Source organism: Coregonus lavaretus (genome assembly GCF_964263955.1).
Source record: "Coregonus lavaretus genome assembly, contig: HAP1_SCAFFOLD_1366, whole genome shotgun sequence".
NCBI lineage: Eukaryota > Metazoa > Chordata > Actinopteri > Salmoniformes > Salmonidae > Coregonus > Coregonus lavaretus.
In genome coordinates this window covers 82648-101332 of record NW_028160079.1, presented here as the reverse complement: position 1 = coordinate 101332, position 18685 = coordinate 82648, and the positions used below count along the sequence as shown (strand labels likewise).

Sequence of the window (18685 nt, the reverse complement as noted above, 5' to 3'; positions counted from 1 at the left end):
GCTGTGTTGGAGCCAACAGTAGAACACATAGCTCAGTATTTAACATGACGTCATGGAATGAGTTTAGCTTAAACTTGTAGCATTCTGGTAATGCAGCTTCCTGAACTAACTTTAACACTTTGGCTTGGAGGACATCTGTGGTTATGAGCTGTACATGACAAAGGGTTCATTTCCTGTATAGAAGAGGGATAAAGGGGCCTCCCAATTGGCGCAGCAGTCAAAGGCACTGCACTGCAGTGTTGAGGTGTCACAACTGCCTGGTGTTTTATCCCAGGCTGTGTCACAGCCAGCCATGAGCGGGAGTCCCATAGGGCGGTGCACAATTGACCCAGCGTCGTCTGGGTTAGGGCAGGGTTTGGCCCGGGGGCTTTCCTTGGCTCATCGCGCTCTAGCGACTCCTTGTGGTGGGACTGGCGCCTGCAAGCTGACCTCAGTCGTCAGTTGAATGGTGTTTCCAGTCGTCAGTTGAATGGTGTTTCCTCCGACATATTGGTGCGGCTGGCTTCCGGATTAAGCGAGCAGGTGTTAAGAAGCAGCGTGGCATGGCAGGTAATGTTTCGTAGGATGCATGATTCGACCTCTGGTCGGGTAAAATTATTACTAAAATCTTTAAAAGAATTGGGAGAGAGACAGAGAGCGTTCTTGTTGAACGTAAAACAACATCAGACTGGGTTGTTGTCCGGAGGACCCTGAACCCTGACCTGGTTTAAAGTGAGAGTTTGTGGAGGTCTTGGTCTAGTACCCATCACTACATCTCTGTAGCACATGACCCCTCAAATCTATCAATGTCTAGCACATTGAGAACATTTATCATATAGTTTCTTATCTACTGAAATATTGAATTTGCCAATGTGGTGTATGTCGCCCAATTATCGAATATTTGTAATCATTAGCAGTCTATTTTTCAGTAGAGGGTAACAGGATAGTAGTGACTTTTGGTCCCAAAACCCTTAGAGAAAGCTGAAATATATTTTAGTGACTATGATTTTGGGGTTAAACTAGTCCATATGATGCAATAGTTGCTATCTACCACTGAGGGGGCCATGTACACACAAACAGAAACAGGAAGAGAGTTACAGACAGTGAAGTCTATTAACATTAGGAAGTAGAGTCATTCTGGCTGTTGCCTTCGTCCTTGACACACACTTGTGCTCAGGTATCATATAATATACCAGGCAGACTGAAACCTTCACATGGCTCTTCATCTCTCCCTCCTCCTCCTCCTCCTCTTCCTCATCCTCTACAGAGTATCAGCAGGTATGTGTAACATGTTTCTATAAAGGGCTGAAGTCCAGTGGGTCAATTCACTGTAAACACGGTGTAATAAATCTCAATCATTAACAAGCTGTTTTATAGTGTATAAGCAAGGTTTTTTTTCTTCTGCAGTGCAGATTCTGTTGAATTCCAACCTAAATGTGTTTTGTGTTGATGTGTTCACAGTGAGGCGTGTGTCTGTGCAGGCCGGAGGCTCCATCACCATCCCATGTCACTATGATCAGTATTACATAAATCATGTGAAATACTGGTGTAAAGGGTATGATTGGAGTCGTTGCTCCTCTCTAGTACGCAGTGACCATCCTAAGAGCAGTGGTAATGCCTCAATCTCTGATGACATCAACCAGAGAGTCTTCACTGTGACCATGACTGATCTGGAGCCAGAGGACTCTAAGACTTACAGGTGTGTTGTGGAGATCAATGGAGGACCAGATATCGGGATACAACGGTTCTACCTGTCTGTCACTCCAGGTAAGATCCCTGCAACTCTTACAATTCAGTAAAGTAGAATAGGTAGTTCTCAGTAATGATGAGACAATCAGATATAGCCTGCTTCCACAAACTAAATGACTGGTGTTCTCATTTCATTTCCTGGTAACTGGTTCCTTGTCTGGTAACTGGTATCACCATTATTGTTCAAGTTGACCTGAAGAATGCTTTATGTTCTATATATGTAGATTGTGGTGTAAACTTTGTTTAAACTCTGCAGTGGTCGGTTTTAAAACATTTTTTTAAATAATATTAATAATAAAATACTTACTAGAAATAAAGTTCTGCTGCTGAGTTCTTTCTTTGGTGTCTGTACCTCTGTGTTCAGGTACTCCAGAACTCTATGTGGACCAACAGGAAGTGACTGCAGGAGGGAGTGTCACTGTCCGTTGTTACTATAGTAACTCTGGAGATATAAAGTGGTGCAGGATGGGTGGTGATTGTGTGAGTGGGTATTCTGGGACTTTACATGGAACAGTGACATTAAAGGATATCAGTCTGGCCAACAACAGAACAGTCTTAACAGTGACTATGAGTGGACTGAAGATGGAGAACACTGACTGGTATTGGTGTGAAGTGGGAGAACTAGAGATGCCTGTTCACATCACTGTCAGTCATCAAACTGCAACACAAAACATCATTGCTATCAGTAAGTACTTTCTGTTTGGGTCACAAAAATAGTTTAATATCCATAGTTACTTCACATCAAAATGATGTAATTTTCTTACATTAGTATCACAATGAAAATATGTATTTATTCCATGATTTACTTCTTGACATAGATGATATTCAGTGAAAATCTGCTACTGTTTTCATAATCCTTGACAGCAGATTCACTTTGTTTCATCGTCTGAAACAAATTGGAATATTGACTATGAATGTGATGTTGCTATACAACCTGACTATCTGGTATACCAGTAATTTCATTAATGGCATTGTTGTTTTACCTCACAGCAAACCAAGCTGAGGGGAACATGGAGGAAGTCCACCAGAGGTTATTATCACTCATTCAGCTGTATTATCCCACATATTATGGCAATTGTTTGATAATATGAACACAAAGAAACATTACAATTCCATCATACACTACAACAGTTAAAGCTAACCAAACTCCCTTCCTAAATGCATATAGAGACTGTTAGCACTTCCTCTTGGTTGGAACATTTCTTTGGAGAAGTAGCAGCAATTTTTGTGTTATTCTCACTCATTTGCAAGGACAAGTTGCACACTTTAAAAAAACAACGTTATTTGTATAGTAATAATCTCAATAATAATAATGTAAACTTCCACACATGTGAATAGCTAAATAATTGTTCCATTTATCACAACAGTGTAAACAACAAGTTATTACTTTTTCACAAATGATCAATTTATAATGATCTATTTTAATTGTGTTTTTGATTCAAGTTCTTCTATGTAATCCATCAGGTCCATAGATGTGAAAGTCCTACTGATTCCTTGGGGCATGTTGGTGGTGGTGACAGCTGGTATCCTAGTCACATGGAAGATGTGTACAAAGCATAGTAAGTAGTCATTTTATGTGAATATAAAAACGAGAATAGTTAAGAAAAATACCAAATGTGTTGACATTGTGAACAACAGTATATTGCTTAACTGTTATTGATCTTGAATGGCAAAAAGTATTTGGAGGAATTGTCTATAAGAAATCTATTCAGAGGTATTATTGTACTATAACAAACTCAGAAGTAATTGGCATCTCCCTCTTTATTCCATAGGACAATAAGGCCAAGGACCAGACAACTAACAACTTAGTGGTAGGATACACTTAATTTATTATATTCTATTATTTTCAACCATCTGCTTTTCTGTTCATGATTTGGGATCATCTACCATTTGACTCTAGTGTTAACTCTTCAGTTGGTTATCAATGAGTTGACATAAAAGGTCCCATATTCTGAACCCAAGGTCTTATAACACTCAAGACGTTGAAAAATGATGTTTAAAAGACAAGTCCTGTATCTCTTTGCTATTTTTTTATTTGCAGTCTGCTGACCCTGAGCAGGACATTTCATACAGCACAGTGAGCCAAACCAGAGAAACAGCACAGCAGGTACAAACTGAATAAACCTGGTTTTGGTCTGTGGAGATCTTGGACTAGTACCAATCACTCCATCTCTGCATGGAGCTAAGATTCTCTCTCTCTTTCTCTCTCCTCCATTTCTGCAATGTGAGCTTGGGTTCTCTCTCTCTCTCTCTCTCTCTCTCTCTCTCTCTCTCTCTCTCTCTCTCTCTCTCTCTCTCTCTCTCTCTCTCCCTCTCTCTCTCTCTCTCTCAATTCAATTCAATTCCATTTTTCAATTTAAGGGCTTTATTGGCATGGGAAACGTATGTTAATATGGCCAAAGCAAGTGAAGTAGATAGTAATCAAAGTGAAATAAACAATAAATATTAACAGTAAACATTACACTCAGAAGTTTCAAAAGAATAAAGACATTTCAAATGTCATATTATGTATATATACAGTGTTGTAACAATGTGCAAATAGTTAAAGTACAAATGGGAAAATAAATAAACATAAATATGGGTTGTATTTACAATGGTTTGGGTCAGTCACAGTGGTCAGGTATTCTGCCACTGTGTACTCTCTGTTTAGGGCCAAATAGCATTCTAGTTTGCTCTGTTTTTTTGTTTGTTCTTTCCAATGTGTCAAGTAATTCTCTTTTTGTTTTCTCATGATTTGGTTGGGTCTAATTGTGTTGTTGTTGTTGTTGTTGTTGTTGTCCTGGGGCTCTGTGGGGTCTGTTTGTGTTTGTGAACAGAGCCCCAGGGCCAGCTTACTTAGGGGACTCTTCTCCAAGTTCATCTCTCTGTAGGTGATGGCTTTGTTAAGGAAGTTTTGGGAATCGCTTCCTTTTAAGTGGTTATAGAATTTAACGGCTCTTTTCTGGATTTTGATAATTAGCGGGTATTGGCCTAATTCTGCTCTGTATGCATTATTTGGTGTTTTACGTTGTACACAGAGGATGTTTTTGCAGAATTCTGCATGCAGAGTCTCAATTTGGTGTTTGTCCCATTTTGTGAATTCTTGGTTGGTGAGCGGACCCCAGACCTCACAACCATAAAGGGCAATGGGTTCTATAACTGATTCAAGTATTTTTAGCCAGATCCTAATTGGTATGTCGAATTCTATGTTCCTTTTAAAGGCATAGAAGGCCCTTCTTGCCTTGTCTCTCAGATCGTTCACAGCTATGTGGAAGTTTCCTGTGGCGCTGATGTTTAGGCCAAGGTATGTATAGTTTTTTGTGTGCTCTAGGGCAACGGTGTCTAGATGGAATTTGTATTTGTGGTCCTAGCACCTGGACCTTTTTTGGAACACCATTATTTTTGTCTTACTGAGATTTACTGTCAGGGCCCAGGTCTGACAAAATCTGTGCAGAAGATCTAGGTGCTGCTGTAGGCCCTCCTTGGTTGGTGACAGAAGCAACAGATCATCAGCAAACAGTAGACATTTGACTTCAGATTCTAGTAGGGTGAGGCCGGGTGCTGCAGACTGTTCTAGTGCCCTCGCCTATTCGTTGATATATATGTTGAAGAGGGTGGGGCTTAAACTGCATCCCTGTCTCAGCCCACGGCCCTGTGGAAAGAAATGTGTGTGTTTTTTGCCAATTTTAACCGAGCACTTGTTGTTTGTGTACATGGATTTCATAATGTCGTATGTTTTTCCCCAACCCCACTTTCCATCAATTTGTATGGCAGACCCTCATGCCAAATTGAGTCAAAAGCTTTTTTGAAATCAACAAAGCATGAGAAGACTTTGCCTTTGTTTTGGTTTGTTTGTTTGTCAATTAGGGTGTGCAAGGTGAATACGTGGTCTGTCGTATGGTAATTTGGTAAAAAGCCAATTTGACATTTTTTCAGTACATTGTTTTCACTGAGGAAATGAACTAGTCTGCTGTTAATGATAATGCAGAGGATTTTCCCAAGGTTGCTGTTGACGCATATCCCACGGTAGTTATTGGGGTCAAATTTGTCTCCACTTTTGTGGATTGGGGTGATCAGTCCTTGGTTCCAAATATTGGGGAAGATGCCAGAACTATGGATGATGTTAAAGAGTTTAAGTATAGCTAATTGAAATGTGTGTGTCTGTATATTTTATCATTTCATTGAGGATACCATCAACACCACATGCCTTTTTGGGTTGGAGGGTTTTGTATTTTGTCCTGTAGTTCATTCAATGTAATTGGAGAATCCAGTGGGTTCTGGTATTCTTTAATAGTTGATTCTAAGATTTGCATTTGATCATGTATATATTTTTTGCTGTTTGTTCTCTGTTATAGGGCCAAAAAGATTGGAGAAGTGGTTTACCCATACATCTCCATTTTGGATAGATAGCTCTTCGTGTTGTTGTTTGTTTAGTGTTTTCCAATTTTCCCAGAAGTTGTTAGAGTCTATGAATTATTCAATTACATTGAGCTGATTTCTGACATGCTGTTCCTTATTTTTCCGTAGTGTATTTCTGTATTGTTTTAGTGATTCACCATAGTGAAGGCGTAGGCTCAGGTTTTCTGGGTCTCTATGTTTTTGGTTGGATAGGTTTCTCAATTTCTTTCTTATGTTTTTACATTCTTCATCAAACCATTTACCACTGTTGTTACTTTTCTTTGGTTTTCTGTTAGAGATTTTTAGATTTGATAGGGATGCTGAGAGGTCAAATATACTGTTTAGGTTTTCTACTGTCAAGTTTACACTATTACAGTGGAACGTTTTGTCCAGGAAGTTGTTTAGAATGGATTGAATTTGTTGTTGCCTAATTGTTTTTTGGTAGGTTTCAACACTACTTTCCTTCCATCTATGGCATTTCTTAATATTATTCAGTTCCTTTGGCTTTGATGCCTCATGATTGAGTATTGCTCTGTTCAAGTAGACTGTGATTCAAGTAGACTGTGATTCAAGTAGACTGTGATTTTCAATCCCTGCAGTGTTGAGCTGAGTATCTGAAGTTCCTATACTCTGTATTCCTATGCATGTCGCCATATGTTTACCTTCTGTCCTGTCCATTTCTCAGGGTCCAAAGCCAGAGAGCCACCATGACGTGATGTACAGCACTGTGATGCCTGATCAGTTCAGGACAGAACAGAAGGTCAACACATGGCTACATGCATCGTTGGTCTTAGACAACATTATGGATGTTACTCATAAAACGTCATAGCCTTGGCAAATTTGCATCTGTTTTAGAAAACAATTGTATTTACAGTTTCATTTTCTTTCTTGGAACAAGCAATAGATACATGTACACTATAACAATACAACAATACGTTTTTGTTATCTGGGTCTCTCTCTACCAGCAGGCCCCATTTCCTGAAGATGATGATGATGTCACATACAGCACTGTCATCCCCCAGCACAAGGCCCAACTAAAAGTAAAGGCCAAGGTATGTTTTGCTATGTTTTGCTATGTGTTGTAAACGTCACTCTTTAATCACACAAATCTTTCTTAGTCTTTTTAGTTTTGCTGCATGAAAAACTGTCTAATCACGTTGTGAACAGCTAACCACATTGTTTTCAGTGTGTATCCATAACATTACAGTGTGGAGTGTGCCTGGGTTTAGGGTGAAGTTGCCCCTAGATGCTGATCTTGGGTCAGATTTTTTTTTTTTTATCCCACTAAAGGTTAAGGTTAGGATTGGGGGAGGGGAAGCTGATTCTAGATCACTATCTATTGGAAATGTCACCACAGTGATTGTGACTGAATGTTACACGTTCTCTCCAGCAGAGGGCAGCAGCAGCACAGCAGTGACTGACTGAGTGACCTTGGTGGAGTCCTTATCCTGGAAGGACAGCCCACTCCCCTCTCCTGTGTCACAACATCTATCTGCCTCCAATATGCTTCTGTCATACCTCTTAACCCACGCCAGAAAGACCCCTCTATCCTTTTGTGTCCATAAACTACTGAAGACATTCTGCTGTGTTAGTGTTCTTGTCACCCCATACACTATCTGTTATAGTAGTTATGTGTCACCCACCTTTTACCCTTGTCACTTGTTTTTTACATCATCATCTTATTTCTGTCACCTAATTAATTGTTCTATGCCTGTAACTAATCATGATCAAAAGTATAGATAGTATAGTATAGTAGCTACTATGTATAATAAATACTGTACTGCGATAATAAAATGTACTATACTGTCTATATTGCACAATGGACATCTGTCACACCTGATGTGTATTTTTAATGGATTATCAGATAAAATTGAGTTAATCATGAACATATAGTTAACATTCTTTGTGGCTAACTGAATTGGGCCATTTGTTTTTGTCTCTCTCTTCAAACACAGTGAAGGGAGCAGCACCAGGGTTGAATAAAGTTTGGGCTAGACCTTTGTCTCCTTGGTATCTTCTTGATTGATTACAGCATGAGGGGGTGAGGTTTGTGTAATTTAGGGCCTTGTCATGTTTAAACTAAACATGAGTGTGTGTGCAAGACAGGGGAGCGGGTGATTGGTTGGAGTAATAGTTCAGCCGTCCTCAGGGACAAAGGAAGTGGGCGGAGCAATAAAAGAGCGGGAAAACTGAAGAGGACTACATAAGATGGAGGGAGACCTTAAGGATGTGTGCCCCTCTGCAGACTGGTATCGGCTTTGTTGAAAACTTTAATAAAGTCATTTCCCAGTATCCCCTGTGCATTTCTACCTGTGTTTTCTGTTTGTCTTGTTTCGTCAAGCCTACCAGCGTGTTTTTCCCGTACTTCTATTCTCTCTAGTCCCTGTTTTCTAGTTCTCCCGGTTCTGACCTATTCTACCTGTCCTGACTCCGAGCATGCCTGCTGTCCTGGACATATCTGACTCTGACCTGGTTTACAAACCTCTGCCTGACCTGACCCTGAGCCTGCCTGCCGTTCTCTACCTTATTGACTCTGCCCTGGAATACTGACCTCTGCCTGCCCTTGACCTGTCGTTTGCCTGCCCACTGTTTTGTAATAAACATCTATGATTTGAACTGTTTGCATATGGGTCTTATCCTGATTCCTGATTGTACAAACTGGCTGACCCAGCAGACTCGGACAAGCTCTGCGACGCCGTCTCCTCCCACTGAGCCACCATTGCAAGACACGAGGAGTTACTTCACAACCTTATGGAAGGATTCCAGACCTTGGCTGAACGCCACGGCTGTGCTTTCCATACATTGCCGGAGAAAGTCAGCGGATTGTCTATTAGGCAGCAGCCACTACTTTAATCCCCCAGACTCTCAGCAACCCCGCCACCAGCGGCACTTCTTCCCAGCCTACCACGGTGTCCCGAGAACCTTGCTTACCTCCGGAGCGCTATGCTGGAGATTCTGGAACCTGCCAGGCTTTTCTCTCCCAGTACTCCCTCATCTTCTGTTCCGGTTGCCCTCGCACGTCCTCAATTTCCACCTCGCCTCCAAGGAATCCCGGAAATCCCCGAAGTCTTCACTTCCGAGTGAATCCGATGTCACCCGAGTTCTCTCAGAAATCACAGAGGGTTGCCGACTCGCCTCCTCCGGAGCCTATGCAACTTGGCAGAGCTAGATTGTCTCCTGCCGAATGGTTACACAGACTGAACACATAGGGCTGTCATTATATTTCTACCTGTCCTGTAAAAAGACCCGGCTCATCAGGAGGTATGAGTACACTGGTGGCCATTACGGAGAATGTCCAGTCTCCCATTACTCGTACCCCTCTCCATGCCATCCTGCTGTGCGGTGACCGGTCCAAATCTCTCCCGGTACTCATTGACTCTGGGGCCGACAAGAGTTTTATGGACGCTACCCTTGTGTCAGAGTTGGGAATCCCCACTCAAACCCTCTCCATTCCCATGAAAGTCGGAGCGCTGGATGAGCGTTCTATTGGCAGAGTCACCCACAACATGGTTCCTATCAACCTGCGAGTGTCAGGCAACCACAGTGAGACGATCCAGTTTCTACTTATCAAATCCCCTCAGGTACCCGTTGTGTTGGGGTTTTCATGGCTCCAAAGACACAATCCCCTTGTGGACTGGACTGTGGGTTCGATCAAGGTTTGGAGCGCATTCTGCCATGCTCAATGCCTGTCTTCCTGCAGGCTTGGGTAAAGTCTCGGACCTCTTCGCCATTCCCGTGGAATACCAGGACGTCCGGGAGGTTTTCAGCAAGGCCCGACTACCGGGGCCTGAATGACATCACGGTTAAAAACCGTTACCCACTTCACCTCATCGCCTCTGCTTTTGAGTCTCTCCAGGGGGCTACCATCTTCTCCAAGTTGGACCTCCTGAACGCCTACCATCTGGTACGGATACGGGAAGGGGACAAGTAGAAGACATCCTTTAACACGGCTAGCAGGCACTACGAATACCTTGTTATGCCATTCGGACTGACCAACGCTCCTGCAGTGTTCCAGGCCCTGGTTAACAATGTTCTCCGTGACATGTTGAACCGGTTCGTGTTCGTCTACCTCAATGACATTCTTGTTTTTTCCCGCTTGGCTCAAGAACATGTCCTCCATGTTTTTCAGCACTCACCTCTCCAAAGGTCCCGTTCACGTGGTCTCCAGCTGCAGACCGGGCGTTCTTGGACCTCAAGCACCGATTCACAACCGCCCCCATCCTAATCCATCCGGATCAGTCCTGGCAGTTCTTGTTGGAGGTCGACGCCTTGGACATCAGATTGGGGTCTGTCATGTTCCAGCGTTCGGCCCAAGACCAAATGTTGCATCCCTGCACTTTCCTCTCCCATCGTCTCAACACCACTGAAAGGAATTATGACGCGGGTAACCGAGAACTCTTCACGGTTAAGATGTCATTAGAGGAGTGGAGGCACTGGTTGGAGAGGAAGGAACACCCTTTCATAGTGTGGATGGATCACAAGAACCTGGAATATCTCCACACCGCCAAGCGCCTCAACTCCAGGCAATCTCGACAGGCCCTGCTATTCACTCGGTTCAACTTCACCATCTCCTTCAGCCCGGGATCCAAGAATGTGAAGCCGGATGAGCTTTCACGCCTCTATAGCCCCTCTGCTACACCAACGGACCCTGAGACCGCCCTACCCTAACTCTTGTCTCGCGGCTGCATTCGTCTGGGGTATAGAGAACCAGGTCCGTGAGGCGCAGTGTTCCCAGACGGAACCCGGGGAGGGGGCCTGGTTACCCAGATGTTTGTCCCGGACTCTGCCTGTTCCCCAGTTCTGGAATGGGCTCATTCCTCCCGACTGGCCAGCCATCCTGGCTCCCGTCGGACCCTGACCTTTGTACGACTACTTTTTTGGTGGCCCACCTTGGTTCATGACGTCTCCATGTTCATCACCGCCTGCACTGTGTGTACTCAGAATAAAATTCTAAGGCAAGCTCCGGCTGGCCACCTTCAACCTCTTCCCGTTCCTCACCGCACCAGGTCCCATATATCCCTGGACTTCGTCAAGGGTCTCCCTCCATCAGATGGCAATACCACTATCCTCACGTTGGTGGATAGGTTTTCCAAAGCCACCAACTTCATTCCCCTTCCCAAGTCACCCTTAGCCAAGGAAATGGCCCAGCTCATGGTGCAGCACGTCTTCCGGATCCATGGACCTCCGGTGGTCTCCGATCGCGGTCCTCTGTTTTCGTTCTGGTTCTGGAAGGCGTTCTGCACCCTCATTGGGGCATCGGCCAGTCTGTCCTCCGGTTTTCACCCCCAATCTAACGGCCAGTCGGAGGGAGCCAATCAGGACCTGGAGACGACTTTTCGTTGCCTCGTCTCTGCCAACCCCACCTCCTGGAGCCAGCAACTCGTGTGGGTGGAATATGCCCGCAACACCCTTCCCTGCTCAGTCACTGGTCTCTCGCCTTTCGGGTGTTCGATGGGATATCAGCCCCCGCTCTTCCCTGAGCAAGAGGACAAGGTCAGCATACCCTCGGCCCAGATGTCCGTCCGCCACTGTCGCCGTACCTGGAAGAGAGCCCGGTATGCTCTTCTCAAGACCACCTCCAGGTATGGACGACAGGAGGACCGCCATCGGACTCCGGCTCCCCATTGTCGTGTCGGGCAGAGGGTATGGCGGACCACTCGGGATCTGCCCCTCCGGGTGGAGTTCCGCAAACTATCCCCCCGTTATATCGGCCCTTTCCCCATCTCTAAGATTCTTAGCCCCGCACCCTCCGTATACATCCCTCTTTTCATGTATCAAGGATTAAACATCTGTCTCACAGCCCTCTGTCTCCTCTTTCCAGTAAACTAATGGACAACAACACTTAAGCTTCTACTTCCAGCTTATACAAACTATGTACATTTTACGGACACAGTATATTTTTACAATAGCTCTCTTTTGTTTGTTTTTAGTCCAATCCTTCAGCTACCCTCAACCCATCCTATCTATCTCTGAAGACCCTCCAGTTTTGATTTATATTTGCTATATATTTTTCAACTCTGCTGTTTCATAAAGGTTCTGAACCTATATACAAAATCAGAACTGTTTGTGGTCGCCATTGAACATTCACGTGTCCTGGTCTCCGTCTGCCCAAAATAAATTATTTTACCCGAGTGGAGAGTGAAAGGACAATTGTGGAGGAGTTCCCGGGGTTCAAACCAAATCTGTTAAAGTACAGGGCAGGGGAATTTATGAACAGTGGGGCATTTATCAAATGTTACTGTTTAAGTACCTTAAGTTGGTTTCTGTAAACATTTACTTTGATTAATTTATGGCACCTTTTATTATGTTTTTTAGAATATTTTTAGCAATTTTGAATGTATAGTTTCTTTATTGAATTTGATTGTTTCCGTAGGAGGGGCTATGGCAATTTAAAGGCTGGGGTAGAGCTCGTCCCGGACCTGGAGTCGCGGGCAGACCATGATAAGCAGATTCCACTAGCTTCCATAGCCACCGAGTCAGTTTCCACAGCCACAAAGTCAACATTTTATTTAAGGTTAGGCATAAGGTTAGCAGTGTGGTTAGGTTAGGGTTAAGGTTAGGTTTAAAATAGAATTTTAAGAACATCAATTGTAGAAATGGGCGGGGTTTATGACTTTGTGGCTATGGAAGCTAGTGACGACCATGAAATGCTGCATTCACGTGCTCATCAGAACTTCCTATTTCCTAGTTGTGGTGTCGGAAATACAACTTTGTTTCATTCATGTGCTTTTTAGTGATTTGGTCGGAACAATTCTTCAACTAATAAGAGTTTAGCTAGCTTACTTAACATTGACAATATGGTCAAACTAGCTACATTATACATATTGATGAGGCTGTAGTGGTCAAAAATGTATTTGTTGTCATCCTTTGGTTGAAAAGGTTAAAAGGTCAGTGGTGAAACTTCACAACTCAACAACTCAGGCGGCAACATTTTCTCAAATCCCCTTGTAAATCCGACTTGGAGGGTTTCTCATGTGAAAATTCCCAGTCAGGACTAGGAATTTCAAAGAAATCCGACAGCAGGTGAACACGGCAATGAACCTTTGATGCAGAAGCATGTAACGTTTAGAGCCCAAGACATATGGGTATCGACTGAAAACCAAGTTGAAGTCTAGTCTCGTGTTTTTCAAATTTGTAATTTTTTGGTGTGGTTTTCCTGTTTTTGTCCCGCACTGCAAATATTCCTCACTGGATTCTGGAACTCCAACAATCTTTTTGTCAAATAAACCAATAGTGACACCATACCAGCCACTGCCAACCAACCCTACAGTTTAGCTAAGCAGTCTTTTATCAACATGTAATGCATTGAGTTAACCTGAAACCTGTAGTCTTGTGGTGCAGCAGCTTCCTGAGCTACTGCTGATTCGCTACCTTACAGGACAATGTGGTTTGGAGCTGTGTCTATGACCAGGGTTTATTTCCTGGACAACGTTTATTGTTTCTATTTCTATTCCTTTCTAGTCTAATTCTTTTTAAGACAGAGAGGGTTCATATCTGGATTTTGGCAAAACACCTTAAAATCACATAGACTGGAAGTCTAATCATGGGTTTACTTTGAAGCTGATTTTTGGTCTGGTCTGTAGAGATATTGGTCTAACTTTATTGGGAACAAATACATCAAGTAAGTACATAAATAAAGAATTGAAATCAATTAATTTGAATAAATCAAATCATATCAATTGTAATGACTGATCCACAAGATGTATTGTTACCAGCCAATCAGGGGAATGTTCACTTTAACAGAAGCAGAATGAGGGGTACAGACAGTGATGTGTATAGGAGTCATTGTCTTTGGTGCCTCTGTCCTTGACACATACATTTGTGTACAGGTACTATAACACAGAAACACAAACCACACATGGCTCTTCATCTCTCCCTCCTCCTCCTCCTCTGCTCCAGACTCTCAGGTAAGGGTAAAATGTTTTTATGAAGTGAAAAAGTCTCATGGTTCAGTGCGCTGCTGCTTGAAGTCAGACAAAATATTAGCTAGCCTACATATTCAGCCCACACTCATCCCTGCCATACCAGCCATTTTGTACACTACTCACTCCGACTGTTGTCCTTGTCCACCTGAATGGGTAATTGGTAGACCACCTTATCAGTTGACCGAAAGGACTGAGTCTAAATGTGTTTTCTGTTGCTGTGTCTGCAGGTACCCAGGCAGGGGAGTACGGTGTGTCCACAGTGAGTAAGGTGTCTGTGAAGACAGGAAACTCCATCACCATCCCATGTCGCTATAATCTGAGATACATAGAATATGTCAAATACTTCTGTCAAGGAGATTACTGGAATTCTTGTTGTGCTCTAGTACGCACAGACCAACCAAAGATATCTGGGACGGTGTCAATCTCTGATGATGTCACCCGAAGAATCTTCTCTGTTACCATGACTGATCTGCAGCCAGAGGACTCTGGGTATTACTGGTGTGCTGTGGAGACTACAGGAAGAGATCAACATACATACTTGCACCTGTCAGTTACCACAGGTTAGCTCCCCATACCTCTCCTCAATCACACTGTTTTTTTATTTGTTCAGTATGACACAGCTATGTAGCTATTGATTTGGGGAAGACTGTTTTAAGGCTCTAAATACAATGTATTTACATGGCTACACATATAGGCAGATACAATGTCTGTATGGAGTGTGTTTTCATTGTGGGTATACATTGTTATACTGTGGAGAACAGAAACACTTTATTATGAAGGGTTTCTACATAAGGACTTCATAACACATTCATAAGCCATGCATAATGAAATCAAAATCACAACCAAATGCTGATTTATTAATTATCTTTGAGACATTAAATTGAAATACTGTAGAATTCCATTCTTCCTATTGAAGACCGCTCCTTCTGAGGAGTACCAATATGGCGGACGGTGGCTTCAAAGCCTCTCATTGGCCAATACATAGCATCAGCAATCTAGTGTTTGTATACACTGAGTGTACAAAACATTAGGAACACCTTCCTAATATTGAGTTGCACCCCCTTTTGACCTCAGAACAGCCTCAATTCGTCAGGGCATGGACTCTACAAGGTGTCAAATGTGTTCCACAGAGATGCTGGCCCATGTTGATGTCACGGATACGGCCGAGGCTGCCCCTCCTCCTCGTTCGGGGAGGCTTCGGCGGTCGTCTTCACCGGAGTACTAGCTGCCACCGATCGATGTTTCTGTGTCTCACTAGTTCTGTCTGTATTGTTCACACCTGTTACTCATTAGGCTTATTAGTTTCCCTATATTACCTCTGTTTTCCCTCCTGAGTGTGTGCGTGATTGTTCTTTGTTATGTCGTCTGTTGAGCTGTTGTTTTTGCTCTTCCCTGCGTGGAGGGTTTGCTATATTTACTTGGAGTCGAGTAAAGCCATTTATTCTCAGTTCTGTGTCCTGCGCCTGATTTCGTTTCCCCACTGCACCCAGACGCTGACAGAATCACGCACCCGTTATGGAGTCAGCAGGCACGCCCGATCCCAGCGCTTCGTTGGAGGAACGCATCCACCAGCACGCGACCATGCTGCAGCGACTAGGTTCGGCTCTGGATCAAGTGATCCACACCATGGATCGATGGGAGATAGTTGGGTTTTCTACACCTCCTCTTTCACCGATTTCTCTTCCATCAAGATCCTCAAACCCTGGGTCCAGTGGTCTTCGGCTCTCGCTCCCGAGGGAATACGATGGGACAGCTGCCGGGTGTAAGGGTTTCCTGCTCCAGGTGGAACTTTACCTGGCCACCATCCACCCGGCTCCCTCGGGATGCGAGAGCGTGTTCGCCCTCATCTCCTGTCTGTCGGGCAGAGCCCTGGAATGGGCCAACGCGGAGTGGGGTGGAATAGACGCTGAGTCCGTTCGTTATGAGGACTTTACCCGCCGTTTCCGGGCAGTATTCGATCATCCGCCTGAGGGGAGAGCGGCGGGGGAGCGTCTGTTTCACCTCAGCCAGGGAAGGAGGAGCGCACAGGAATACGCCCTGGATTTCAGGACACTGGCAGCCAGCGCGGGATGGAACGAGAGGGCCCTGATTGATCACTACCGATGCAGTCTACGGGAGGACGTTCGTCGGGAGCTGGCCTGCAGGGACACTAATCTTAACCTGGACCAGCTGGTAGATTTATCGATCCGGCTGGATAACCTGTTGGCTACCCGCGGATGTCCAGATCAGGGTCCGTCCAGTCCATCCCCCAGCACTTCCGAGTCCACACCTATGGAGCCTGAGTTTTCCCCACATTCCCAGCATAGGGTGCTCGTAGATTCCGGCGCAGCTGGGAATTTCATGGACAGATTGGTTGCGCATAGATTAGGGATTCCTATATTGCCGTTAGATGTGCCCTTCCCTATACGTGCCCTAGATAGTCGCCCATTAGGGTCAGGTATGGTTAGGGAGGTCACAGCTCCACTTCGGATGGAGACACAGGGGGGTCATGAAGAGAGAATTAGTCTCTTCCTTATTGATACCCCTGCGTTTCCCATGGTGCTGGGCCTTCCCTGGCTAGCCACCCATGACCCCAGTATTTCGTGGCAACAGAGGGCTCTTAAGGGATGGTCACCTCAGTGCTCGGGGAGGTGTGTAGGTGTTTCCGTAGGGGCAACCACGGTGGAGAGTCCAAACCATGTCTCCCCAATGCACATTCCCTCAGAAAATGCCGATTTGGCTCTCGCCTTCTGTAAAAGGAAGGCGACTCAATTACCACCCCATCGATGAGGGGATTGTGCGATAGATCTCCGTGAGGGTGCTGCACTTCCCAGGAGTCACGTGTATCCTCTGTCACAGGAGGAGACGGTGGCTATGGAGACATATGTCACCGAATCTCTGGGACAGGGATACATTCGGCCCTCCACTTCCCCTGCCTCCTCGAGTTTCTTTTTTGTGAAGAAAAAGGATGGAGGTTTACGCCCGTGCATTGACTATCGAGGTCTAAATCAGATAACCGTAAAATACAGCTATCCTCTTCCTCTCATTGCTAGTATGACGGAGTCATTGCACGGGGCACGCTTCTTCACAAAATTGGACCTCAGGAGCGCGTACAATCTGATCCGTATCCGGGAGGGGGACGAGTGGAAGACGGCATTTAGTACCACCGCTGGTCACTATGAGTACCTCGTCATGCCGTACGGGTTGATGAATGCTCCCTCAGTCTTTCAATCTTTTGTCGATGAGATTTTCAGGGACCTGCACGGACAGAGTGTAGTGGTGTATATAGATGATATTCTCATATACTCTGCTACACGCGACGAGCATGTGTCCCTGGTGCATAAGGTGCTTGGTAGACTGTTGGAGCATGACCTGTACGTTAAGGCTGAGAAATGTCTGTTCTTCAGACAGTCCGTCTCCTTCTTAGGATACCGCTTGTCAGAGTCAGGGGTCGAGATGGAGTGTGACCGCATTTCAGCCGTGCCTAATTGGCCGACTCCTACCACGGTAAAGGAGGTGCAGCGATTTTGGGGTTTTGCCAACTACTACCGGAGATTTATCCAGGGCTTTGGCCAGGTAGCAGCTCCCATAACCTCTTTGCTAAAGGGCGGTTCGGTGCGCCTGCAGTGGATTTTGGTCAGCTGAAGGCGCTGTTCACCACGGCTCCCGTGCTGGCTCATCTGGATCCATCCTTGCAATTCATAGTCGAGGTGGACGCGTCCGAGGCGGGGATAGGAGCTGTACTGTCTCAGCGCTCGGGTACGCCTCCCAAACTCCGCCCCTGTGCTTTCTTCTCGAAGAAGCTCAGCCCAGCGGAGCAAAACTACGATGTGGGGGATCAGGAGCTGTTAGCTGTTGTGAAAGCTCTTAAGGTGTGGAGACATTGGCTTGAGGGGGCTAAACACCCTTTTCTCATTTTGACTGACCACAACAATCTGGAGTACATTCGGGCAGCGAGGAGACTCAATCCTCGTCAGGCAAGGTGGGCCATGTTTTTCACGCGTTTTGTGTTCACCCTATCGTATAGACCAGGTTCCCAGAATGCTAAGGCAGACACTCTGTCCCGTCTATATGACTCAGAGGATCGGACCAGGGAGCCTACTCCCATACTTCCGGCTTCTTGTCTGGTGGCGTCGGTGGTATGGGAGGTTGACGCGGACATCGAGCGGGCATTACGCACGGAGCCCACTCCCCCCCAGTGTCCAGTGGGTCATGCGTACATTCCGTCAGAGGTTCGCGATCGTTTGATTTATTGGGCTCACACGTCACCTTCTTCTGGCTATCCTGGCATTGGTCGGACAGTGCGCTGTCTTAGTGGGAAGTACTGGAGGCCAACCTTAGCTCAGGACATGAGGGTTTATGTTTCTTCCTGTTCGGTGTGCGCTCAGTGCAAAGCACCTAGACACCTGCCCAGAGGTAAATTACAACCTCTCCCCGTTCCACAGCGGCCGTGGTCACACCTATCGGTGGACTTTGTTACAGACCTTCCTCCGTCACAGGGTAACACCACGATCCTGGTCGTTGTGGATCGGTTTTATAAGTCCTGTCGTCTCATTCCTTTGCCCTATAGTGTCTGATCGGGGTCCCCAGTTCACATCGAGGGTCTGGAAGGCATTTATGGACCATCTGGGGGTCTCGGTCAGCCTGACCTCAGGTTTTCACCCCGAGAGTAATGG

At 45.2% G+C, this 18685-nt stretch overlaps 1 protein-coding gene and 1 long non-coding RNA gene across 2 annotated transcripts; both read left to right on the top strand.

Moving 5' to 3' along the window:
- Positions 1 to 1130: 1130 nt before the first annotated feature.
- LOC311122195 (CMRF35-like molecule 5) lies at positions 1131 to 3295 on the top strand (the record flags this gene model as incomplete). The annotated part of the gene is made up of 5 exons (XM_084196586.1): positions 1131 to 1257; positions 1441 to 1746; positions 2093 to 2413; positions 2719 to 2758; positions 3193 to 3295. The coding sequence occupies exons 1-5, from the start codon at positions 1194 to 1196 to the stop codon at positions 3293 to 3295; spliced, it is 834 nt and encodes a 277-aa protein (XP_084052712.1). The 5' UTR covers positions 1131 to 1193.
- A 473-nt stretch (positions 3296 to 3768) lies between these two features.
- LOC311122194 lies at positions 3769 to 7152 on the top strand. Its single transcript, XR_014612393.1, has 3 exons — positions 3769 to 3835; positions 6791 to 6865; positions 7074 to 7152. It is a non-coding gene; the product is annotated as an uncharacterized lncRNA (long non-coding RNA).
- The last annotated feature ends 11533 nt before the right edge of the window (positions 7153 to 18685 follow it).